Source organism: Ahaetulla prasina, chromosome 1 (genome assembly GCF_028640845.1).
Source record: "Ahaetulla prasina isolate Xishuangbanna chromosome 1, ASM2864084v1, whole genome shotgun sequence".
Classification (NCBI taxonomy): Eukaryota; Metazoa; Chordata; class Lepidosauria; order Squamata; family Colubridae; genus Ahaetulla; species Ahaetulla prasina.
Window position 1 is genome coordinate 26,277,380 of NC_080539.1, and position 27,142 is coordinate 26,304,521.

General features: G+C 42.9%; 1 protein-coding gene and 1 long non-coding RNA gene across 3 annotated transcripts; one reads left to right on the forward strand and one right to left on the reverse strand.

Annotated features, from left to right (window-relative positions):
- The first annotated feature begins 8 nt into the window (after positions 1 to 8).
- LOC131188868 (uncharacterized) lies at positions 9 to 15,225 on the forward strand. Its single transcript, XR_009152858.1, has 3 exons — positions 9 to 127; positions 7,488 to 7,566; positions 14,595 to 15,225. It is a non-coding gene; the product is annotated as an uncharacterized LOC131188868 (long non-coding RNA).
- KCTD7 (potassium channel tetramerization domain containing 7) lies at positions 6,787 to 25,355 on the reverse strand. Of its 2 annotated transcripts, XM_058164485.1 has the most exons (6): positions 25,016 to 25,355; positions 21,762 to 21,954; positions 15,083 to 15,252; positions 14,200 to 14,378; positions 10,709 to 11,121; positions 6,787 to 10,622 (listed from the first exon to the last, which is right to left on the reverse strand). In XM_058164485.1, the coding sequence occupies exons 2-5, from the start codon at positions 21,903 to 21,905 to the stop codon at positions 10,745 to 10,747; spliced, it is 870 nt and encodes a 289-aa protein (XP_058020468.1). In that variant the 5' UTR covers positions 21,906 to 21,954; positions 25,016 to 25,355; the 3' UTR covers positions 6,787 to 10,622; positions 10,709 to 10,744. The 2 variants fall into 2 exon arrangements, with proteins under 2 accessions (XP_058020468.1, XP_058020467.1); XM_058164484.1 differs by having other exon boundaries at positions 6,788 to 11,121.
- Positions 25,356 to 27,142: the final 1,787 nt, after the last annotated feature.

Here is a 27,142-nt window from a genome sequence, read left to right on the forward strand (position 1 = left end):
GAAACGGGCATTACTGAGCGCACTCGTGCCCGAAGCGTCAAGTTCGAAGCGTAAACAAGGGCAAATGAATGAAGCGTTTGTGCGCATGTGCACCTTAGACGGGTATGGAGAGCATTAGAAGGTTAAGGTACGTCGGTGCGTGTGCCTTTGATTTCTGGTCCATTGTTAAGCAGTTGAATGGATGAAGCAAGAAAGGCGCTTAAGTTTCATTCATTTTATCTTTTTATTTTATGCACACAAGATAAATTCCTTGTGTGTCCAATCACACTTGGCCAATACAAAATTATATTCTATTGTTTTCTATTCATATCATCAGAAATAACAGGTACCCTGTTCTCTGTCCTGTGAAATAGCTTGGACGGGGGCGGGGGTTTGACTAGATCGGGGGTCTCCAATCTTGGTCCCTTTAAGACTTGTGGACTTCAACTCCCAGAGTCCCTCAATCAGCTTTGCTTTGCTGGCTGTGGGCCTCTGGGAGTTGAAGTCCACAAGTCTTAAAGGGACCAAGGTTGGAGACCCCTGGACTAGATGACCTACAAGGTCCTTTCCAACTCTTGTTAATCTGTATCTGTATCTGTATCTGAGCTTTATTAACTTCTTTTCTAAATTTATTTTAGCGGTACAGACCTTACCAAAGTTGAACAATACAAAAAAAAAATACCAGTGAAAAAGGACAGTTTACAATAGTTTGGGAGATCTCAATCAAGGAGCAATAATAAAGATATTAAAAGGATTATTACTGTATGCAGTAAAAAAAATCTTTCTGGACCATAGCATCTACTCTTAGGAGTACACAAATGTGTTGTTTTTCTGCCTCGTTTTACCTGAGATCTGTTGTAGCCAAACTTCTCCCATTCCTTACACTTTAAAGTTCCGGTTCGTGCAATAGAAGGGCAGAGTTTAATCAGTCCACTCCAAACCCATCCCAACATATGAGAGATTTCTTACCATTATTAAAAATACAGTAGATGAATGGACTCAAATACAGTAATAGAATAGAATAGAATTTTATTGGCCAAGTGTGATTGGACACACAAGGAATTTGTCTTGGTGCATATGCTCTCGGTGTACATAAAAGAAAAGATACCTTCATCAAGGTACAATACTTAATGATAGTCATAAGGTACAAACTGAACACTTAATGATACAACACTTAATGGTAGTCATAGCCTACAAATAAGCAATCAGGAAACAATATCAGTATAAATCTTAAGGATACAAGCAACAAAGTTACAGTCATAAGTGGAAGGAGATGGTGATGGGAACAATGAGATGATTAATGCAGACTTAGTAAATAGTTTGGCAGTGTTGAGGGAATTATTTGTTTAGCAGAGTGATGGCGTTTGGGAAAAAACTGTTCTTGTGTCTAGTTGTTCTGGTGTGCAGTGCTCTATAGCGTCGTTTTGAGGGTAGCAGTTGAAACAGTATATGTCCAGGATGTAGAAACACCAAATGTTTATGTCTTTGCCCCACACCTATATAAGGTCCAGTTATGGCTGCCTAACTGTTAGTAAACATCAGTTTTTCATGCTGAGAGGCATTTTTTTAGATGGTTTCCATTTTCTTATGTAAGCACTGTAGTAGTTCAGACGCATCTAGTTTGGTTAGTTAAGGCATCAGGCTAGAAACCAGGAAACACAAAGCCAGCTGGGTGACCAGTTACTCTCAGCCTAGGAAAGCAGACAAAGGCAAACTACTTCTGAAATCTTGCCAAGAAGATTGCAGGGACTTGTCCAGACAGTTGCCAGAAGTTAAGACTTGACTTAAAAACACACATACATACACCACACAAATACAAAGTACTTTAGATATAACATTTAGCAGTCATCAAAGCGGTATTCAAAATGTAGAGATATGATTGTTCAATGCATAATAAAGACAATGCCCATTGTTCAGCAGAGCTATTTCAGGGTTTCATGAAGGGTCTATTGAACAGCATTGGGGGATAAAAAGCAATCCTGAGGGACAGTCTAGTCTAAGCCAGCTGCCAAGGTTTTATATCACATGAGCTGGTTAGATTATCTCTTTGTTCTCATTCCAGCTCATGAAGATTAGAGAAGCAAATTTATTGCTAATGGGAATTTCATCAGGAAAAGACATTGGGCCTCTCCTGCAACAGTTATGAGAACAGTGGAGGAGTGTGATTTGCTATCAGTTTATATTCTAGTGGCTTGCCCTGTCAGTGTTGGTGTGGGTGGTCTTAGATTCTTTGGTTGGGCCATTCCAGAATACATCCATGAACACCAACTAACAGTCAGATGTCCTCAAGGTACTTTTTCAAGAGGCAACTAGACTTTCTGGTGTTTTTTTCAAGACGTTTCACTTCTCATCCAAGAAGCGAAACATCTTTAAAAAACAAAACAGAAAGTTCAGTTGCCCCTTTAAAAAGCACCTTTGGGACAACCATGAACTGGATGACTGAAAATCTCCATAGACATTTAACAGATACGTTTTCATCATATCTTCTGACTGTTAAATATCTATGGAGAGTCTCAGTCATTAATTTCACAACATATAGAATTAACCGTAATTTCAATTGGGAAAATGTAACCATCCTAGATCAAGCCAAGTTCAAAAATGCCAGGGAATTTCTAGAAGCTTGGCGCACAAATTAGCCATCAATAGACACATAGACATTAACAACATCTATAGACTACTACACAAAGGAAACAATCATCCAGCCAAAAAGGGAACAAAAAAACCCAAACACGTGTCCATCAGCAATCAGCACCCTGATCAGCATAGAATTAATTCCAGGATTAACATCAGACCAACAATTAAGTAAACAATACCCCAATCAAGAAACTGCCAAAGAAGCCAACAGCAAACAGCTCAGCCAAAGAATCTCTTAAGACCACTCCCACCAACATTGATAGGGCAAGCCACTAGTATATCAATTGACAGCAAACCACACTCCTTACTAGCACACTCTACTAGCTTGAGTAATGAAACATCTGCAAGAAAACAAGTTAGCTCAGAGGGCACCAAAGGCCCCTCATTTTAACTCTGAGCTACAAATATTCTCCTTTATAAACTCCCAGCTAGCTGCCAGCACAGCTCCTGTCAATTCATTCAAAAATTCAGTCCCATAACTTAGCCAAAATCCAATTAAATTGGTTCATGAAAGCAGATATTTTTTGGAGTTGTGAAGTTATTAAAGTATCTTTGCTAAATCATACAAAGATGATTTAGTTCATCTGATTGTTTTTTAGTTCAGGAAGGTAACAGGACATAATTGTCAATCAATCTCCCCGCCGCAGGGAGACGGAACCGACTCGCTGGTTCCGTCCCAGGCGCCTGATGGACCCTGAAAGGTTCCAGACGGAGCTTGGGCTATTCCCTGAGGATTTGGCCCACAACTCGGCTGGAGCTCTGGTCGCCGCCTGGGATCGGGCGGCGGCTGGCGCTCTAGACCGAGTTGTGCCTTTGCGGCCTCTGACCCGGTGCCGATCTCGTTTAGCCCCTTGGTACTCCGAGGGGCTGAGGGAGATGAAGCGCCGGAAAAGACGCCTAGAGAGTATCTGGAGGGCCAGCCGATCCGAATCTGACCGGACACTAGTTAGGTCTCAAATTCAGACCTATCTTGTGGCGATGAGGCTGGCAAACGGGAGTATTTTTCCAACCTCATTGCATCAGCAGATAACGCCCAGCCGCCCTGTTTAGGTGACCCGCTCGCTCCTCCATCAGGAGCGGTAGAAGATCCCTTAAAGGGTCGAGCTGAGGAATTTGGACAATATCTGTTTGATAAAATCGCTCAGATTCGGGAAGGGTTGGACACAGACTGGGTGGATCCGGACGGGTGAGGGAGGCAGGTCTTGATGTTATTATCTGAGATGAGTTTGATCCTGTGATCCCTGAGGACATGGACAGGTTAATGGGGAGATTGAATGCGACCACATGTTTATTGGACCCGTGTCCCTCCTGGTTGGTATTGGCCACCCGGGAGGTGACACGAGGCTGGCTCAGAAAATCGTGAACGCTTCTTTGATGGAGGGTGTTTACCCTGCCGCCTTGAAAGAGGCGGTGGTGAGGCACCTCCACAAGAAGCCTTCCCTTGACCCAGCTAGTTTAGCAAATTATCGTCCGGTCTCCAACCTTCGCTCTTTGGCAAAGGTTGTCGAGAGTGTGGTTGCACGACAGTTGCCCCAGTACCTGGATGAAACTGTCTATCTTGATCCATTCCAGTCCGGTTTCCAGCCTGGTCACAGCACGGAAACAGCCTTGGTCGCGCTGGTTGATGATCTCTTGAGGGCTCGGGACAGAGGTTGTTCCTCTGTCTTGGTCCTATTAGATCTCTCAGCGGCTTTTGATACCATCGATCATGGTATCCTGCTGCGCCGACTCGAGGACTTGGAGTGAGTGGCACTGTTCATCGGTGGTTCTCCTCCTACCTCTCCGACCGTCGCAGACGGTGTTGACGGGGACAGAGATCACCCCCAAGGCGCCTCTTATGTGGGGTGCCGCAAGGGTCGGTTCTCTCGCCTCTTCTGTTCAACATCTATATGAAGCCGCTGGGTGAGATCATCCGTGGTCTTGGGGTGAGTTGTCATCTATACGCTGATGATACTCAGCTCTATATTTCCACCCCTAACCACCCCAACGAGGCTGTTGAAGTGATGTCCCAGTGCCTGGAGGCCGTACGGGTCTGGATGGGGAGGAACAGACTCAGACTCAATCCCACCAAGACCGAGTGGCTGTGGATGCCGGCGGCCCGGTACAGTCAGCTAATTCCATCACTGACCATTGGGGGCGAACTATTGGCCCCCACGGAAAGGGCTCGTAATCTGGGCGGCCTCCTGGATGCACGGCTGTCTTTAGAAGATCATATGATAGCCGTCACCAGGGGAGCCTTTCATCAGGTTCGCCTGATACGCCAGTTACGCCCCTTTCTGGATCGGGCTTCCTTATGCACGGTCGCTCATGCCCTTGTTACATCCCGCCTGGACTACTGTAATGCTCTCTACATGGGGCTCCCCTTGAAGTGTGCCCGGAGACTCCAACTGGTCCAGAATGCGGCTGCGCGGGTGATAGAGGGAGCACCTTTTGGCTCCCATGTAACACCCCTCCTGCGTAACCTGCACTGGCTCCCAGTGGTCTTCCGGGTTCACTTTAAGGTACTTGTCATCACCTTTAAAACGCTCCATGGCCTAGGGCCGGGATATTTACGGGACCGCCTACTGCCACCATTAGCCTCTCACCGACCAGTGCGCTCTCACAGAGAGGGACTCCTCCGGATACCGTCAGCTAAACAATGTCGGCTGGCGACCTCTAGGGGGAGGGCCTTCTCTGTGGGGGCCCCTACCCTCTGGAACGAGCTCCCTCTGGGGCTTCGTCAACTCCCCGATCTCAAGTCCTTCCGCCGCGAGCTGAAGACGTTGCTGTTTCGAAGAGCAGGACTAGCCTGAATGTAGTTTTTTAAATTGGGATTTTTAAAAAAGGGGTTTAAATGAGGTTTTAAATTTGTATTCAAAAGTTAGAGCATCAATTGAATTCAACTATCTATTCTTTAGCTGTTTTTAATCTATTATATGTTTTCTGTTGTTGTTGTTTTTTGTCTGTGAACCGCCCTGAGTCCTTCGGGAGAAGGGCGGTATACAAATATAATAAATAATAATAATAATAATAATAATCAGAATAGAGCAGGAAGTGACCTTGGAGGTCTTCTAGTCCAACCCCCTGCTCAAGCAGGAGACCCTGGCCTATACCATTTCAGATGGATGGCTGTCCAATAGTCTTTTCTTAAAAAATTCCAGTGATGAAGCACTGACAATTTCTGAAGGCAAGCTATTCCACTGATTGTCCTCACAGTTAGGAAGTTTCTCCTTAATTCCAGGTTGCTTCTCTCGTTGATTAGTTTCCATCGTTTCTTGACTTGCCTCTGGTGCTTTGGAAAATAAATTGACTCTTTCCTCTTTGTGGCAGCCTCTCAACTACTGGAATATTGCTATCATGTCCACCCTAGCCCTTTTCTCTAGATTAATCATCTTAGTTGCTCCTCTTTGCACTTTTTCCAAAGTCTCAACATCTTTTTTTGTAATGTGGTAATCAAAACTGGATGCAGTATTCCAGGTGTGGTCTTACTACGGATTTATAAAGTGGTAGTAATACTTCATGTGATTTTGATTCAATGCCTGTGTTTATACAACCAAGGATTATATTAGCATTTTTGGCGGCTGCCGCACACTCCTGAGTCATGTTTAAGTGATTGTTCACTAGGAATCCAAGGGCTCTGATTTTGAGTCAGGTTTCACCTAATCTGTATTTGTACCTTTGGTTTTTCCTGCCCTTTCAATTTTATCTTCCATACTCCTTCATGTTCCATATAGTTGCTATCTACAGACAAATAATCATGAAGGCTTTGTTATCTTCAAAATGTGGCAACAAATTTCAGCAACCAGTTGTAGTCTAGACACTTTAGTGTTATATGAACTCAGCTGCTATGATTTTTAGCTCTTGGATTAAAGTACCCTGAGTGTGTCCTATCTTTACATAAAGCTTTATGTAAGATTTAGAATTCTGCTTATGGATTTAGGCTGCAGATTTATTTTTCTGGAAGTAAGTCTCCTTAAACCCAAGAGACTTACTTCAATGTGAACATCTATTGGATGCACTTTAAAAATATACTGACCCTGAATACAGCTGTTGTTAAATACCTCCTGAATGTGTCTCATATGTTTTTAAAGCTAAAGTTTTCAATTTAAGAATACAGGTAATCCTTGCTTAAGTATCACTTGTTCAAAGACTATTCAAAGGTATGACAGTGCTGAACTAGAATTACAGCAGATCCTCCACATTACAGTCATCAATGTCTCCATGATCGCACTTGGCAACTTGGCTCACAGTTGCAATGGTCAGTGTCCCACAGTCATGTGACTACTATTTGCGACCTTCACTGCTGGTTTCATACAAAGTCAATGGGAAAGCTGGCAGGTCACAAATGGCAATTGCATGACATTATGCTTAACAACCATGCAGGATTCACTTAACTGCAACTGCCAGAACTGCTGTTGTAAGTCAACGCGATCACATATATCACATTTTATGACCGCATCACATAGTGACAGAGATGCTGGTAATACTCATTAACCAAGGATTATCTGTTTTGGCTCGCTTAAACATTTACTTCATGAAGCCCTTCTTCTGGCTTTGGGGAACATCAAGAATATTACTGGCTCTTATCATAACTGTATGCATGACTTTATTCTTACAATTCTGTCCCAAGAATGTTGGCTTTTAAAAAAATGTAGTACCAGGCAGATTATTTTAATTCCAGCTCTGTGCTCATCACTTTGTCAGATGTAAAAAGATCACTGCAAATTAGATTAGGTAGTGAGATAATTTATTGCACAATACTGACACAACATATTTCAATACAGTTTACACATGAGTTTGGAGGGAATCACATTTTATTTTAGCATTGTTTGCCATTTTGACATAAAAGAGCAAAATCCACATTCCAATTACATTTCACTCATTTTTTCTTCCAGGTGGCATTTTGGGCTGCAATTTTATACACATGTATTGAAACCCGTATTTATATATAGGACTGCACAAAAAGATCTTAAGGTACAAACGCATCTGCTAAAATGATTTAAGTGTCTAAAGAATAATCATAACAGAAATTACAAAATTGGTGTAATACATTAAGGATTACATATTATTTATGTAAAGCGTTTAGATCCATATTATATTTTATGCACGTTAATTTATTAGTATTGAAGGACAGAGTGAGGAAAGGCTTTAAATTCACAAATCAACATAGTTGTAGGAAAATAATAACCCTGTGTTTTCAAAAGTAAATGTTCTACCCTGATGATTCTGTGCTTTTAGGATTGCAGCCTAAATAATTTCTGAGGAACACATTTTTCTGAATAATTCCTAATTATTCAGCAACGTTCAGCATCCCATCTCTGAACACTGCATTGATTGTGGTACCAGTAATTTTAATAAGTATACTAAGATTCCTGACAAATTTTAGATTTCTACATTGGCCAGCAGCTATCTAGGGTTGTTGCACCAACTATCTGGGTGGTCAGTACATCAGATCATTAATCTCCCAGCAAACTGACTCTAAGCAAAAGATAGGCAGCTAGCATGCTAACCCATAAGCCACACAGGTCTTATGTATTTGCTATTTGTGCTGTTGCTGGTACCCTATTCAATCTCTGTGCTCAACAACTATACACTGCATAGGAACCCTTGCGATTAGCAACTGGTAGTCACCCAAAGTAACTTAGAACTAAGGAGAAATTTCCTGATAGTTAGAACAATTAATAAGTGGAACGACTTGCCTGAAGAAGTTGTGAATGCTCCAACACTGGAAATTTTTAAGAAAATATTGGATAACCATTTGTCTGAAATGGTGTAGGGTTTCCTGCCTGGGCAGGGGGTTGGACTAGAAGACCTCCAAGGTCTCTTCCAACTCTGTTATTATTATTATTATTAAAGTAACAAACAATAAAAATGTCAGGAAAGAAAAACCTGATGGGAATCCTAAGTTTGATGGGGACTCATCAAATATTTGATGAACATCAGAATTCAAGAAACAGAAAAGCACATTTTTCTAATATTTAATTATTTCTTTTTCTGAAAATTGTTCAGGCACTATATTTTCCTCCACCATGGTTCTCTGAAAGGATCCGTCCACCATCTGTCTTCTATACACTACTAAAATTCTCCTGTTTGTGCCCTTCAGTTAGACCAAATGGCACATTATACCAGAATAATTTTTGAATAAAGGTATCTCAAATCTGCTAAATTAAGGGGTGTGTAAAACATGTGGGCCCTATTACTCCGAGGAACTGAAATTTACCTTGTTTATACCTGTCAGGCAAAAGCAATTGGAATCACCTGTGAATAGGCTCAAGTAGTTTATTGTTATCATCTATATTACAAGAATCTCACCAAACTATCTTCTTTCCCTTGGGAAATAGCAACTACAGACCTAAAGGTTTGACCTCAGACATTTCCTTCTCCAGATTCTAAGTTGAAATGTCACTCACTCCCCTTAGAAGGGGCCCCTCCAATTCCACCAATGATTCCACCACATTGCCAGTTTTAGTTCCAAATTTCTGGCTGTTGTAGCATCCATGCAGTCATATCATGTACTCTTGAGATGATGATGGTGGTGGTGGTGGGGACGTACAGCACGGGGATAAAATAAATATGGTCAGCCTAATTCTGCCATGCGGAAAGAGAGGGGGGATATTATGGTCAAGAGATGATGCCAAATATCAGAAAAGGAAAAGAACACAAATCAGATGGGGAAATTGACTGTTCGTTCTGGTTACATCAGACTGCACTATCTCAAAAGATGACCCAACGGTTAGTAGGTTGTCTAATAGATCTCCAAAAGGATGGCAACTATTGGTCCAGTCAAATACCATAAGAACAATATGAGACTTTCTTATTTCAATCAAAAAGAAAGTGAGTATATGTTGCTAGTTCATCCATCTTAATTTGGGTCAACCTAATATATCTTACCTTTACTGAAATTATACATTCTGCTAAGCCACACTTTTAACTATCACCTTTGAGTAAACTGTGATTGGCTGAATTAGTGCAACACATTGATCCAAAACAGTAGTTTACAAACTGCAGTAACTGAATCCATGCAATCAATCAAATTACTGGGCTTATAGAATAAGTTTTTTAATTGCTTTTATATTGTATTTATGTGTTTTTAAGTGCCTGTAAACCGCCCTGAGTCCTTCGGGAGATAGGGCGGTATATAAATATGATCAAATAAATAAAAAATTCAACAGATCACACTAGCTCAGCAGTTGAAGAAGCACACTGAGTACTATTGGACCAGGAGATCGGAACTATTTTTCATCCCTCCTCTTCACCTAACCTTTATATTGGGACATAAATTACTGTGATTGGCTCAGTTTCAGAAAATAAATTGCAGACCCATCTCCGCAAGGAAACATGTATTTAAAAACAGGTAAAGCTGTTGGTGTAAAGAGCAGGCACAATTCATTTTTGTAATCATTTTTTTTTTGAAGAATGCAATCTAGAAAGCTTGAAGAAACCATGACACATCCAACAAATGAAATTATCATTCCTTAGCAGAAAGATAGAATTAAAATAATTTTCAACAGATCTATACATACCCCAGCACAGATTTATAGTTAAAACAGTAATTTTAAACACAGACTTAAGGAATTTTTTAGCCATTTTCTTCAAAAAAAAATCATCTCAGTATTCAGAGATAATTCATTCTTTTGCTCTAAAGGTTGTAACAATAAAATCATGAACAGCAGAAGTTGTACAAAATAAAGTGCTGCTATATACTTCTGCCACCAGGTGGCTACATCAACAGCCAACTGAGTCTCTGCAGAAAGAATCCTTTGTAATATTTCACCCCAGATCCATTTTTGCAAAGCAGTGCAAAGCAAGTGAGGCAGTTGGACATTGGAGGTCAGCTGTGTGTAAGAGCCCTTTAAACACCTCTGCAAGCTGTGTAAGCAACATGATCCTCCATTCTTATCTATGGCCGTGACTATTCTGTAGTATCCATATTAACATGCTTCCATTTAGGAGGACTTTTCTTCTTTGAAGCAAGCAGCATAGGGCAAATTCCAGTGAGCTCCACAGCTAGCTTTGGAGGACAAATTCTCCTGCAAGATAGATACATTCCAACACATATCAGCAATGCCACAGTTCACAGAACCCAGACTGGTAATACACAAAGAAGGTTACACACCAGCCTGCTCTCTTTCATGCTCCTTGCACTAAGGGCCTACCACCATGTGATCTTGAATTCGTAGATTGGGCGCTTGCAGTAGTAATGGTTAATCAAGTGTTTGTCACACACCCCAATACATTGCTGGTCCACTGTGATGCCCCTGTCGGAAAGGTCCGTCACAATGCAATGGAGGAGATCGTACACATCTGCCACGGCTTCCCATGGCCCAAAGGACACATCCACCTCACAATGGTGCTCAAAAAGCTTGGCCTCCCCTTCACTCCTCTCAAAACGGAGGGAATTGAAAAGTGGGCACTCGTAGGGTGTGATGGGCATCTCTTCTTTGAAGACGCAGATCTTTAGCTTAGCAAATCGAGCTTTCCTTTGCATTGCCCGCAGCTTAGCTATTTCAATGATTCGCTCTAGATGCTCTAAAAAGCAAAAGGGAAACAATGACTGAAATACAGTGAGAACGCCTTTCCAAACAAAACCCTCTTGCAATGGGTAATGGTGAGAAACAAGCTAATTATATAGTTAAACTACTGTCTTGACTTTTAAATTAACACCTCATCCAAATCCTTAGCACATCTTACCAAAATACATATAATTTAAAATGGGGTTGGCTGCATTTAGTAACTTGTATCTTCCTTGTGTCTCATTTAAGGTGCTATCCATCTATCCTTGAGCCCACGAGGAACTGTTGACATAAGCCAGGGGTGTCAAATGGGATATCTTCGAGGGCCGGATCAGCATTGCAGTTGTCCTCCGAGGGCTGGCCGGGGAGGGGGGAAGACGGGGCAGGCACCTCCTGCCCACCAAAACGGGGCTCGACAGCCTCCTGCAATACCCTGCTGGCCAAAACGGGGTGCCCCTGTGCCCCATTTTCACTAGCAGAGGCACCACGGGCCGATCCTTTACTAATTGCCAGGCTGGCCCCACAGGCCAGATCTAACCATCCCACGGGCCAACTGCAGTCCGCGGGCATTGAGTTTGATATCCCTGGCATAAGCCTTGCTGCCAACGTCAATCCCTACCCTGCCGCAAGTATGCTACTACCAAATAGTGATATCCTTATTGACTGTATACAGCCCAGATTAAGGCAAGGGACTCAATTGTTTCCCTTCCCTCTATCCAAAAGTCAAACTACCTGCTTAAAATGGGCTGGAATGGGAAAGATGGTAAGCTTTGATGGATGATGAGTAACAACACTTCTCACCTCCCCACCCCCACCCCACCTGTAATTGGATTTTAATGTTTGGTTTTATCTGATTTGTGTCTGAGAGTGTGTGTGTATGCAATAAGTAATTAATTAATGGGATACCATTTGTTTATTTGATAGCCACTCATTTCAGCAAATGACTGTGGGTGACTCATAATTCAAAATACGTTACAATTAAAATATTAAAAACATTTTAAAATATATTAAAAATGATACAATACAAAACAGTAAAAACATTAAAACATCTAATTCAAAGTACACACAAAGCAACTCCATTGTTGGTTTTCAAAAATAGACTGGACAACCATTTGACTGGGACAGTCTAACTAAGACTCCTGCCTTGAGCAGGGATTTGGACTAAACCAGGGGTCTCCAACCTTGGTCCCTTTAAGACTTGTGGACTTCAACTCCCAGAGTTCCTCAGCCAGCAATGGCAAAGCTGGCTGAGGAACTCTGGGAGTTGAAGTCCACAAGTTTTAAAGGGACCAAGGTTGGAGACCCCTGGATTAGGCAACCTCTGAGATTTCTTCTAGCCTTATGATCCTGGACTAAGATACTTTAGTGTTGGAAAGGCTGCAAAGCAAAGCAGGAAGGAATGTTGCCAATGTATCACGCAACTCCTTCCTCCATAGTTATTTGTTAGAATATTTTTAAACATGGATTGAGCTTTCTTGCAGAAGAACATCAAACCTGTGTTTAAAAATAGCCTCTGCTAACAGTTAACAAGGATGCCAGAGGGTTGCCCGGTGCAATAGGTGTTATACCATAGCATACAACATTGTGCACACTCTCAACCATTAGGAGGTACCCACAAGTGTGCAGTGTGGTGAACGGAAAACTATAACTGCATCATACAGCATCCTCCATAAGAGGGGTCTCCAACCTTGGCAACTTGTGGATTTCAACTCCCAGAATTCCTCAGCCAGCAAAGCAAAGCTGGCTGAGGAATTCTGGGAGTTGAAGTCCACAAGTCTTAAAGTTGCCAAGGTTGGAGACCCCTGCTCCGTAACAGCTGTTCTGAAGGTTGATTTTTTTTTAATACTGATTTTTTTTTTTAAAAAAACATCTTTTATGGCACTAAACATCTAAAACTTGATTAAACTGCATGATAGGCTATGAAGTGGCAGTGTGAAAGCCAGCTTGTATCCCTATTTTATGCACAGTAACGAGTAGTAGCCAGCTGTCATTCAACCAATCCAGGTGTTACGACCAAGATCAACCCAGAGCCTACCAAGCTAAAAGGGAAAGCCTAATTTGAAAGAATTGAACTCTTACTGCCTCTTAGTCCACCCAGATAAATCAGACAGGAAACAAGAACAGATGAGCTAATTTTACTTTATCATAAGGTAACATTAACAGACTCTTACACGTCTGAAGGTACAAAGCTTCCCTGTCTGATCAATTAAGCCAGGTCCTTCTTGCGTTTCTTCCTCTGACCCATTAAGCCACTGGGGGCTCCTCCCTCTCTTGTGTGAAATTTCCTAGGCAGCAGCTCTTCCCCTCACCACTTGAGATCATTCTCATACTATTACACTGCCAAAAGCAGAATGGTCCTTGGGGGGGAGTGCCCTAGGATAGGAAGACACAGGTCTTCTCCAAACTAAAGAGGCCAATAGTTGCTGGGTTGATTCTACGCCCTACACTCATTAGACAGAACAATTACTTAAACATATCAGTTTGGATAATAAAGGTACTATGGCTTGTTGCAATGGTGAAATTAAAAAAAAATTACTATCGATTCTGTGGGCGTAGCATGGCTTGGTGGGTGTGGCAGGGGAAGGAGACTGCAAAATTTCCATTCCCTCCCCACTCCTGGGGAAAGGATACTGCAAAATCTCCATTCCCACCCCACTCTGGGGCCAGACAGAGGTGGCATTTGCCAGTTCTCCAAACTACTCAAAATTTCTGCTACCGGTTCTCCAGAACCTGTTAGAACCTGCTGGATTTCACCCCTGGCTTTTTGCCTGCTTTAATGGGAATATACTACTTTAAAACCAGAAGAGCTTTAAGTGGTTTTAGGTATGGATTTGGGATCAGATGAAACCAGAATCGTGACACTGCAGAAAGCAAAGGATATGTCTGAGGTATGTACCCTGACTAAATACAAATAGGGAAAGTCCTAAATTCACTAAAATGAGCAAGAGCAAGAGCCAGAGAAGAGATAAAATAAAATGAGGTGTAAGAAACTAGCCCAACATTTATTATTTTTTAATTTTTCATTTCTGAACTTCTAAAATGGTGACTTGGCAGAAGGCAATAAACCACCACAATTGCTACATTCTCAATTTACCTTTGTAATAGGGCATTAAACCCAGGAAAGCCTGCCGGACTTTCTCTCCTTTCAGGGGCTGGAGCTCTTCTAGACTGTCTAGCAATGGTCCTATGGAATAATACTGAGCTTCCTTGTAAACAGACCTCACTCGTTCTCTTGGAGGCAAGTCACCAGATCGTAGAAAATTAAGTACATCACTAAAAACAAAAAGGAAACAAACAGAACTGCTGAAATTGTGGCTACCTCTTCCCTTGTGAGAGATGTTGTTGAATGTAGCAATTTTTTAATTATTATTTAATTATTTTAAAAATAATTAAAAACTCATCAAGTAGCACATTTTCATTTGAAGTTCTTAAAAACGTAAGATCGCAAGCACCATTGTTAAGGGCCACTTCCTCTTCACTTGTGCACAGGAAAAAGCACCTATGAAGAAGCTTGGGGTCAAGTATGTATGAACTATTTAAAGACAGAAAATGCAAGGTAACTAAGAACTATAAAGACAGTTTCCTGAGAATAAATTGCATTGAAAATTGCAGCCCAACATCTTGAATAAATAACCTGAACTGAAACTACAGACAACTGGCAACATTAAGGAGCAAAAAATGGATAAGCAAAAATGTATGTAAAACACTACTTTCTAAAACACAGTACCTGTTGCAACCTGGATGTTACTTAACCATGCATCTAAAACATTGTTTTCTAAAACTGTAGGGTAACTGTTGCAACCTGGATGTTACTTAATGAAGTAGCAATCCTTGGCATCCTACATATTTTCTGTTACTCCTCACTCTGAAGAAAATATGACTGCAAAGGAAGAAGAGCTAAGGGCAGAATACAAAATTAACCTACTGGTCCAAGTATTTTGTGGAAAAAAAATAGCACATTGTCAAATATTATGTACCCAAAATATGTTCCATCTCTGTCAATAAAATATCTGCCCTCCGCATCTGTTGGGATGTAATGCCGGCCACTGAACATGGCTGACAACATGGTGTCTTCATGACGTCTCAGTGTTGACAGCCTGGTCATGAAATGGGTGCCTCCAACATTTAGTGGAACTACTTCAGGGAACTGGAAATAATAAATGTTATTGAAAATTAGACATGGCATGTTGGTGTTTTCATTCTCACATAATACCAGAATTTGGATCACTTAATGGACTACAGATAGTCCTCAACTTATAACAGTTGTTTAATGAACATTCAAAGTTACAATGGACACTGAAAAAAATGACTTATGGCTGTTTTTCCCACAAGTGTTGTGGCATCCCCAAGGTCACGTGATCAAAATTCAGACCCTTGGCAACTGACTGATATTTATATGACTGTTGCAGTTTCCCAGGGTCACGTGGTTATCTTTTGCAATCTTCTGATAAGCAAAGTCAATGGGAAAACCAGATTCATTTTACAGCCATGTTACTGACTTAACAACTGCACTGATTCACTTAACAACTGTGGCCCCAAGGTAAAATGAGGCAAAATTCGCATAACAAATGTCTCAGTTAGCAACAGAAATATTGCACTCAATTATGGTCGTAAGTCAAGGAGTACCTGAATAAAACCCTCCCAAGAAAAGTGTATCTGATTCCAATGTTTTCTCTTAGACAACAATTACGGATATGCCTGCTTATCCATTTGTAAGATATCAATCTTTTCAGTGACTAGACTCTTTATTTCTTGAAAATTTGTTTTTTTTTTCTCTTTTGAAAATAAAATGTTGATCTAAAGCTTGTATTTAAAGATTACAGATTTCATGACTGGACTACCTTTGGAGGAAGAGTGTTATAGAATTACTAATAACAGCAATTGACAACAGAGGCAAGACTGCAATAAGAAGTGGGTGATTTCAGAAAGAATTAGAGACAATTTTATAGGGTTATTAATAGTTACAAGTCAAACAGATCTCATTTGAGATAATTTGTAGAATGTCTATTTTAATCTCATTGGAATAAACATTGTTGGAAACAAAAGATAGGGAGTTCCTAATAAATCCTATTTCTATCACTCTTAGAAGCAAGTAGGCAGGCTGGCTAGAGAAAAGATAGTTGTTTAGGCAACTTGTGCCCAAAACCATTTAATAAAATCATCGCAATTTTGAATTGTGCTGAAACCAAACTGGTAATTAGTGCAGCTGCAGTACAGTTAATGCAAAATCAATCATGTGAATGTCTTATTACTGCCCACACTGCTGCAATCTGGATAAATGATGTTTCTAGATCACAGGTGTCAAACTCGCCACGAGATGTTGCCGTCACGTGACATTTCACAACTTTTCCCATTTGCAGAGCTGGGGTGGGCATGGCCTGCGTGTGACGCATCCAGCCTGCGGGGCCGCCAGCTTGACACCCGTTATAGATAGTCCTCAAAATAGGCCCTGTATACAGCATTCTACAGTAAAAGCATATGTTAACAGTGTTTTAAGATATGTTTCATCAAAGGTAGGTCTGACATTCCCAAGAAGAACCTAAGCAGAGTAAAAACATACTGTAATTGGGCACAGCTGCTAACTTTATTATTATTATTATTATTATTATTATTCGAATTTATATACCGCCCTATCTCCCAAGGGACTCAGGGCGGTTTACAGGCATATAAAACATCAATATCAATATACAAATTAAAATAATCCTTAAAAAACTTATTCTAGCGCCCGAATTATTAAAAATAGAGATATAAATATCAAATATAAATATTAAAATCAATTTAAAACCCCTCTAAATTTAAAAATCTAAGCCAGTCCTGCACAGATGAATAAATGTGTCTTGAGCTCGCGACGGAAGGTTCGAAGGTCAGGAAGTTGACGGAGTCCTGGGGGGAGTTCGTTCCAGAGGGTGGGAGCCCCACAGAGAAGGCCCTTCCTGGGCGCCGCCAACCGACACTGCCTAGCTGACGGCACCCTGAGGAGTCCCTCTGTGAGAGCGCACGGGTCGGTGAGAGGTATCTGGTCGCAGTAGGCGGTCCCAGATAACCCGCCCTATGCCATGGAGCGCTTTAAAGGTGGTCACCAAAACCTTGAAGCGCACCCGAAGGCCACAGGTAGCCAGTGCAGCCTGCGCAGGATGGGTGTTATGCGGGAGCCACGAGGGCTCCTCTATCACCCGCGCAGCCGCATTCTGAACTAACTGCAGCCTCCGGATGCCCTTCAAGGAAGCCCCATGTAGAGAGCGCAGTAATCCAGGCGAGACGTCACAAGGGCGTGAGTGACCGTGCAAAGGGCCTCCCGGTCCAGAAAGGCGCAACTGGCGCACCAGGCGAACCTGGTAGAACGCTCTCCTGGAGACGGCCACAAATGATCTTCTAGAGACAGCCGCTCATCCAGGAGGACGCTTGTTGCGCACCCTCTCCATCGGGGCCAATGACTCGCCACCGATGGTCAGCCGCATGATTTAGCTGACTGTACCGGGATGCCGCCATCCACAGCCACTCTGTCTTGGAGGGATTGAGCTTGAGCCTGTTTCTCCCCATCCAGACCCGTACGGCCTCCAGGCACCGGGACAGCACTTCGATAGCTTCGTTGGGGTGGTCCGGTGTGGAAAAGTACAGCTGGGTGTCATCCGCAGCTGGTACCTCTCACCGAACCCACTGATGATCTCACCCAGCGGCTTCATGTAGATGTTGAACAGAAGGGGCGAGAGGATCGATCCCTGCGGCACCCCACAAGTGAGGGGCCTCGGGGCCGACCTCTGCCCCCCTGTCAACACCGACTGCGACCGGGCGGGGAGGTAGGAGGGGGACCACCGATAAACGGGGCCTCCCCCTCCCAATCCTCCAACCGCGCAGCAGGATACCATGGTCGATGGTATCGAAAGCCGCTGAGAGGTCTAATAGGACCAGGGCAGAGGAACAACCCCTATCCCTGGCCCTCCAGAGATCATCCACCAACGCGACCAAAGCCGTCTCCGTGCTGTAACCGGGCCGGAAACCGACTGAACGGGTCTAGATAGACAGTTTCATCCAGGTGTAAGGGAAACTGATATGCCACCATATTCTCAACAACCTTCGCCAAGCGAAGGTTGAGACCGGACGATAATTACCTAAAACAGCCGGGTCCAGGAAGGCTTTTGAGGAGGGGCCTCACCACCGCCTCTTTCAAGGCGGCCGGAAAGACACCTCCACCAAAGAAGCGCTCGTAATCGCCTGAGCCAGCCTCGGGTCACCTCCTGTGTGGCCAGCACCAACCAGGAGGGGCACGGGTCCAGTAAACATGTGGTGGCATTCAGCCTCCCAACAACCTGTCCATGTCCTCGGAGCAACAGGGTCAAACTCATCCCATAAAATGTCACCAAGACCACCTCAGCCGTCTCACCCGTATCACCGCAATCTTGGTCCAAACCATCCCGGTTGAACGATTTTATCGTATAGATAACCGTTAAACTCTCAGCACGCCCCTGCATCGGGTCATCCCGCCCCTGGTGTAGGAGGGAGCGGGTCACCCAAACAGGGCGGCTGGGCGGTTATCTGCCGATGCAATGAGGGAGGAGGCGAGCTACGCCGCTTCCTCAATGCCACTAGGTAAGTCCTAGTATAGGACTTCACTAGTGTCCGATCAGCTTCTGAACGGCTAGACCTCCAGGAGCTCTCTAGGCGCCTTCTCCGCGCTCATCCTCTCAGCCCTCGGAGAACCAAGGAGCCGGTTGGGACCTGCGCCGGGTCAGAGGCCGCAAAGGCACGACACGGTCTAAGGCCCCGCCGCGCCCGCTCCCAGGCCGCAACAAGTTCCTCAACCGAGCCGTGAGCCAGACCTCAGGAAATGGCCCAAGCTCCGTCCGGAACCCATCCGGGTCCATCAGGCGCCTGGGACGGAACCAACGAATCGGCTCCGCCTCCCTGCGGTGGTGAATGGCGGTCAGAAAGTCTAGGCGAAGAAGAGAGTGATCTGACCATGACAAAGGTTCAATGACTATTTCCTTTAAGTCCAGATCTCTCAACCACTGACCAGAGACAAAAATCAGGTCCAGAGTGCCACCCCCAATGTGAGTAGGGCCATCAACTACTTGGGTCAGGTCCAAGGCCGTCATGGAAGCCATGAACTCCCGAGCTGCCGTCGATGACGAGCCGGAAGATGGCAGTTAAAGTCCCCATGACTAAAAGTCTGGGGTCTCAACTGCCACCCCAGCCAGCACCTCCAGGAGCTCGGGCAGGCGGCTGTCACGCAGCAAGGAGCCAGGTACGTGACCAGCAAGCCCATCTGACACCTATGACCCCACCTCACAAAGAGGGATTCACACCCAGCAATCTGAGGTACAGTGGTCTCCCTCGGCTCTATACTCTCTTTAATAACAACCGCCACCCCACCACCCCTACCCTGGGCCTCGGCTGATGGAATGCACGGAAACCCGGTGGGCACATCTCGACCAGGGCACGCCTTCAGTGCCCAACCAGGTCTCCGTAACGCCTATAATATCCGCTGCACCCCTGAATCTGATCATGTATTAGGGGCCTTATTGGCCACGGACCGTGCTGTATAACATCAGACGAAGGCCCAGGCTCTGAGGGTCTTGACCATCCGGGGACGGGAGAAGGAGGGGATCGGGCGCGCGATCGCCTGCAGACATCGAGCGCGCCCCCAAAACGATGCGGTCCCCTTCCGCCATATCTGCCCCTCCCACTTACTGCAAATGGAACCACCTCACCAAAAGGAACGAATCCCCCTATAACCTCCGAACCCATTACTAAACCGCCACGAGCGCTGCAAGGACTGGCTCCCCACCCGCGGGCTACTCCCAATACCCACCCTAACCTCCCACCCCCTCCCGACGGGTTCTCTCCCTACCGTGAATCCCTCCCCTCCCAGCCCTTAAAATCCCCATTAAAACTCCCCTTAAAAAATTTCTTAAAACAACTAATTAAAAAGCCCCTAAGCCTCCTATTTTTAGCATGCCAGAGACAAAACAGCCCAGATGTATTCCTACATCTATATGGAATGTAAATATTAAGTATGCCACTTAATACCAATTGCTGGGGTTCTATAGAGCAGCCCTGTTTCTTGGAGTATTTGGTGACAAAGGGAGGACGGAGAATGCTGGGCTAAATTGATCTCATTCAGATAGCTGCAATGTTCATGTCACCATGAACATTGAAACTTAATTCACATAAATCTCTGGGGAGAATACAGGATCAGGGTGTATATGGAAGAGACAGAGAAAGGGAACATACAGAAGATTCAAAGACCTTCACTAAGAATGACCAGTATACTCAAGTCAATCTATCTGCAATAACAAACGTATCTGTGAATTTTAGGAATTTTCCACCCATACCAAAACAAAAAAACAGATTTGGTATTCACACCTTTCGAACTACCAAGAAAACTGACTAGGTCTGAATACTGGTGTACTAAAGTTTGCACAGGCCTCCTTCATCTGTGGTTTTCCTTGGATTCCAAAACCAAGAATATTGTTCAAAATGTGGTAGGCCAGCCACTCAGCTAAAATCAACTTCCTTGAAAACTCAGCTTAACTTAGAACACACATTTAGAAGAATTATTCTTACATGCAAAGAGGCAGTGTAGCCAAGTGGTTACACTGCTGGACTGGAAATAAGAAGTTCACTCTCAGCTATAGAAACTCATTTGGTGATTTTGAACTGCTTATTTTCTGTCAGCTCAATGGATTGTTGTTGGAAAAAAATGGAATGCTATGTAAGCTGCCTGGAGCTCCTGAACAAAAGGCAGGATAGAAGTCTAATTTACGGGACCGCCTGCTGTTACCTCACGCCTCCCACCGACCCGTACGTTCTCACAGAGAGGGACTTCTCAGGGTGCCGTCCGCCAAGCAATGTCGGCTGGCGGCCCCCAGGGGAAGGTCCTTCTCTGTGGGGGCTCCCACACTCTGGAACGAGCTTCCCCCGGGTTTACGCCAAATACCTGACCTTCGGACCTTCCGCCGCGAACTTTTCACTCGCGCGGGGCTGGCTTAAAATTTTATCGGTTTTTTAAATTTCTTAAATTTTTATTATTAATTTTAAATGGGATTTTAGTTTTTATATATTTTAAAGTTTTCAGGCTAATTATAATAAGTTTTTAATTTGCATTTTAAATTGTACATTGGTATTGTCTTTTTTACTTCTGCCTGTACACCACCCTGAGTCCTTCGGGAGAAGGGCGGTATAAAAATCAAATAAATAATAATAATAATAATAATAATAATAATTAAATAAAAATAAATACATTTGAAACCTAGTAAATATGAATAACTTGGAAAATTCTTACTTGTCAAAATATTTAAAAGCCAGGACAAACATATTCTAAGGATTTGATTTTAAAATATTGCTTTAATGGAATTATTTATTAATATTCCACTTTTGATCAGAATGAATTATAGTAATAGCCCATCAATAAAGTATACTTCTATTTTCTTACAATAATTATTTATCCCCTATCTATCACCAAAGGTTCTCTGGGTATTTAAATCAAGCAACTAGCACAAGCTAGCCTGAACCCAGAAGAAAAAGAAGTTTGAAAAAGTAATTCATATTCAAAACTTCTCTAGAGAAACTGCATTGGCAACTCCCACAGAGAGAGTATTGCTTTGCTAGCACAAACAGAGTAATGTACAAGGATACAGCATGTATTAAATCACTCACCTGCTGAGGAAGCAGGGACAGGGAGTGCTCTGCCTGGGTTGCTGTTGGAGTGGCAGGCTCTTGAAAGTCATCCTCTGCATCTGAGCTCGACATGGCATCGCCCAGGTGTCCACAAGCTTTGGTCTGCCCCGTGACTACAACCATCCCTCTGGCTCTTGAAACCGGGTCTGCTTGGCAGGCAGCCGTGGCAAGGCTAATGGGAAGTTAAGAGCCATGTTCATTCAAGAGCCTTTCTTTAAGGAAATCTAATCAGAATGGACCACTGTGGGGCAGCAGGCACTCAGGGATGCTCCACATCGGCTGTTTACAGGTATCACTGCTATTCTCAGGAAGTGAATCCCAATCAGTATAGTTATTGCATCTGCAATTATCTACAAGCTCTGAGGGACATGCCGAGGGAGGGCTTCCATCAGCACAAGAGCACCAGGAAACCTTCCTGTCGGATTTCATAGCCAACCAAATCCCCAGTGGAAATATGCTTCACTGACTAGTTGTTCAACTTGCTTTTAGTGGCAGGACTGTTATTTGCTTTTCCAAATTCAACTTAACAATTGGGAATACCTGGTGCTGAGTAGCCATTTGGTTATCCCCAAAACTATCAACCGCAGCTGCTCTCATACTGGGCAGCCTGTTTTGGGGGCCACTCCCCTGCTAAAAGTGGTCCCAAATTCACAATGCACAAAAGGAAATATTCCTCAGCCAGTTCTTGCAATAATCAACAATTCACAGAAATCTACTACCATTAAATAGAATTTTACCATCATATATCGTTTGGCAGAAATGGTTCCCCAGGAAAGGGTGTGCGTGTCATAACACCATGTATAAAAATGTTGGCTGCCAAATTTAAGTAGCCGATTTCTCTAGTAGTGATCAAGAAATGGAAACAGGAAATTAAAAGTGGGGTTTTTTTTAAAACCTGAATTTTTATCCCTGCATTCAGGGAATGGTGATACTGCTTTTAATTAGCGTTTCATTTTCTTGGTCACTTCAAAGTTCATGACACATAACGGAGCATAACATCTGGACTGCAAGTAAGTAGCCCTGGAGGGAAGAAGTTTGTTCATATGTTGGAAATAAAAAATAAATTAGCTTTACTTTGAAGATGCATTTCTTGGACTATGAACAATGTATGCTACAGAACACACTTTTTAAATCTCTGAGACCTACAGAAACTATTTTTGCTTCTATTCTATAGCATCTAGGAATTATATACTTATCCTGAATAGCAACATAAAAGAGAACCTAATCCAACTTTATTCTTACCCTAGAAGCAAGATGGATAGCACCTAAATTTGTTTAAATAAATGTAAATATAATGGGTAAAAAATACAGTAAGTGTTTACTGTACACACTTTCAGATTTTGGTCTAAATTTTATAGACCCATAAATGCAAAACACTTCAGCAGCTGAGTTTTGGTATTATATTTTCCCATTTGATATTTGTCACAAAATATTTCTATTTACAATTTTCTATCTTCATCTCATTTTTTTGATTTCCACTTTATATTTTATATTGTAAATTGTAGACATGTTAATTTATATTGTAAATTGTAGACATTGTGTGACAAAATATTTGTTCTAAACTGATTTTAAAATTGTCTCACCTAATGGATTTCATGACATGAAAAAATGTTCTCCCAATTTGCAAGCCACATACCTATTTGCTTTGTCATATAATTTTTGACTGGTGCTTCATAATTTGTCTAAATTAATAAATCTGTTTGTATAATTTGCAGAGTGGATAGTCATATTAGTAGGACGAACAGCCGAGTCTTGGCATTTCAAACTGTTTTATATTTATTATGACAGCAGCTTTAATGGGCTCAGCCAAGATCCTCTTTTCCTTTTTGCTCTTAATCAATCTTATTCAATTAGACAGAACAACCTACAGATCTCTTTTCCAATTCACAGAAAGATCTTCATAAATCCATCCTACAGTAAGCCCACTCTGATTCTTAATCTTATTGAATTAACCCAAAAGTATTAAGGGATTATTAAGAACTAAAATACAAAGACTGAATTTGTACCACCTTTTTCCATCTGGTAGATCTTCATCCTCTTTTGCTGCTTAAGGAAAGGCGAATGCAGATCATAACACCCCTGCTATTTTATCCTTAGGGACTTGAGCACAGGTGGGCCTTTTTATCTTGTTGATGAGAAGAAGCCTAATGCTATTTCTTAGCTGCTGCATGAGGTGCAAATTACAATTACTGTAAGGCACAGCTTTCCTGGTAGAATGGCACCCAAGCTAACCATGGGACAAAAAAAGTATCAACCTTGCCTTTGACCAGGCGTGTCCAACTCCAGGCCAATAAGCCACATGCAGCCCTGGACAGCTAGCAATGCAACTTCACAAGATCGTAAACTTATTAACATTTATGTGCATTCATATACATGCAGTCCAAGATAAGACCTCTTCACTCATTGTGGCCCAGGCAAACCAAAAGGTTGGACTCGCCTGCTTTAGACTCAAGTTCAAATTTCATGCCAAAGCTAAACATAAATTAAAAGCAGTGCAGCTAAATAAAGACAATATTCTTCACACCCCCATCCGTGCAGACAGGCCTCAACTTTAGTGCTCTTTGTCCACTATGAACGTATATTTTCTTTTAAGTACACTGAGAGCATATGCACCAAGACAAATTCCTTGTGTGTCCAATCACATTTGGCCAATAAAGAATTCTATTCTATTCTATTCTATTCTGTACAATAGAATAATAACAAAACAATGCCCTAATAACAACAGAAACAGCCACGAGCTGGGCTGGATCCCAGCTAGCCTCCCCTGCCTGGAGCCCACCAGATATGGGGCTCTCGACAGCAGCCAACATTCCCAGCTAACAAAACCAAAGGTCAGGCTGCTTATAGTCGATGAGGATTGTAATCTGAAATATCTGGAAGTAAAGGTTACAAAAGATCCGGCCAAAGAGAAGGGGCTTCCTTTCCCTCCCTCGCCCTCTGAGTAAATAAAACAAGCTTTGCTAGGCAGAAAGCAGTCAAAAAGAAAAAAAAGAAGAAGAATGGGCAAAGTTTGGCCCTTGGCAAGGACCACACCCCACAGGGGAAGAAGGTCTGCCACTTCCACGCTCCCAAAGGGCCCAGAAAGAAACTGGGCTGCTTCTTCACCTGCTCCCCCCCACCTTTTTTTTTTTTGCCCACGCTCCGAAAAGGGGCGTGGCCTCAGGCTCACTTAGTGCTCGGGGCGGAGCCAAGTCGCCGTAGGAGCTTCTGAGACTGGTCTCCCATGCGCTCACCTGTTGGTCTATTCGCCGATGAAAAATGGCGGCGATATTTGTCGCCACCGAAGCTGCTCCTCTTCGTTGCCTCCCGGGTGAACTGGAGTGATATTTCCGCGCTCCTCAATCAAAGCCCGGCTACCCAACCGCCTTTCCTTGCCCCGCAGGCCTCCGCCATCCGGGTACTTTGCGATTGACGAGGACAAGAAAGATTATAGGCTACCCAGTGGACGGAGTGAGGCCAAAATAAGCTCCGCCCCCTTCTCTGCTACATCCTCCAACTGGCTCCAGTTCTTCTCCGTCTCCCATGGCGACGAGATGCTGCAACGGAAGGTCTCCACTCCGACTCTCGCGCTTCTTCTGGTTGCCAGGGAGACGGAGGCTCTCAAGAAGCAGCCGAAGTGATGTATGGAGGATTTAACTTGCTCCGCCAATAAAAAATGAATACGCTTCGTCTCTGTCGTTTGCTACCTCGTATTATCCTATCTCCCCCCTTGAAATGAAGTAGAGCAATTCTCCTGCGGGGGAAGGGGAGATAAATGTTCCAAGTGATAGGTGTGTTCACCACAATGCACTTAAATTGATCAACCCATTTTCTGGGTTTGCACAATATGTTGAATAGGGTTTTTTTAAAAGGGGGGCAATAGCCCATGGACGATGGTGGTGGCAGTCTGTCCAGTGAAATGTAATTTAGTATTTGAAATTGCATGATTCAGGAAGTAACATAATAGAAAGGAACTTTGGAGATCTTCTAGTCCAGAGGTCTCCAACCTTGGCAACTTTAAGCCTGTCGGACTTCAACTCCCAGAATTCCCCAGCCAGCAAAGTTGGGAGTTGAAGTCCAACAGGCTTAAAGTCCGACAGGCTTAAAGTTGCCAAGGTTGGAGACCCCTTTTCTAGTCCAATCCCTTGTTCAAGCAGGAGACCCTCTGCCATTGCAGACAAGTGACTATCCAGTCTCTTCTTCAAAGCCTCCAGTGATAGAGCACCCACAACTTCTGAAGGCAAGCTGTTCCACTGGTTAATTGTAAGTTCAAAAGTAATGTTAGAAAATATTGCTTCCTAAAAAGAGGAATGGAGGCCTGGAACCATTTTTTTCCCCCGATTGACAATCACTGTTTATTAAATAGGTACAATAAAAAGTTCAGCTGCTAAACAACCCACTGGGCTATTGAAAACTTTTCTGTCTGAACCAATTTCCAGTGGAGATAGTGGGTCAATCATCAGTAATTAAATTTAAATATGGTTGGGGTAAACACATGACCATCATCCAACAAAAATATTAAAAAAAACCTCAAGGGCAGTCGCAGTGTATCATTTGGTCTTTTTCTGCATTTTTTATGAACATGCAGACATGAACAAGACCTGGATTTTCAAATAGAATGAAAGAATAAAAAATATTTAATGGCAATTAATTTAACTTCTATTTCAGGAATATTGTTGGAAATACTGTATTGTTAAAAAGAAAATAAACACCTAGAATAAAAAACTTCCTGAAATGGAACAACCATGGATTTCATGAAAGCAACTTCCATTACAACTCACCTCCCTGGAATAAATTGCAGTTGCTCTTGTGGATTGGTGACAGATTAAAAGACAGAAAGCAGTGGAATTAAGTGGACTTTTTTTTTCTTCAAATGGGAGAGATACACATAGTAAGATTTCCTCTGCGAAAAGTGATAGTACAATATTTTTGAGCAGTGTATCATTCAAATTTATTACTTACCGATAAATTGTTCAGGGGATACCATTAGAAAGAAATACTGCAAAAATTTATTTATTTATTTATTTATTTATTTATTTATTTATTTATTAGATTTGTATACCGCCCTTCTCCCGAAGGACTCAGGGCGGTTAACAGCCAGTTAAAAGACACATATAATACAAATTTAAAAACAATATAAAAAACTAATTCAATTAATGGCCAAAAAACTAAAATAAAAATAAAAACCCCATTAAAAACTGCAGTTAAGCTAGCCCTGCACGATGGAACAAGAAAGTCTTCAGCTCGCAGCGAAAGGTCCGGAGGTCGGGGAGTTGATGAAGCCCCGGAGGCAGCTCATTCCAGAGGGCAGGAGCCCCCACAGAGAAGGCCCTCCCCCTGGGGGCCGCCAGTCGACATTGTTTGACTGACGGCACCCTGAG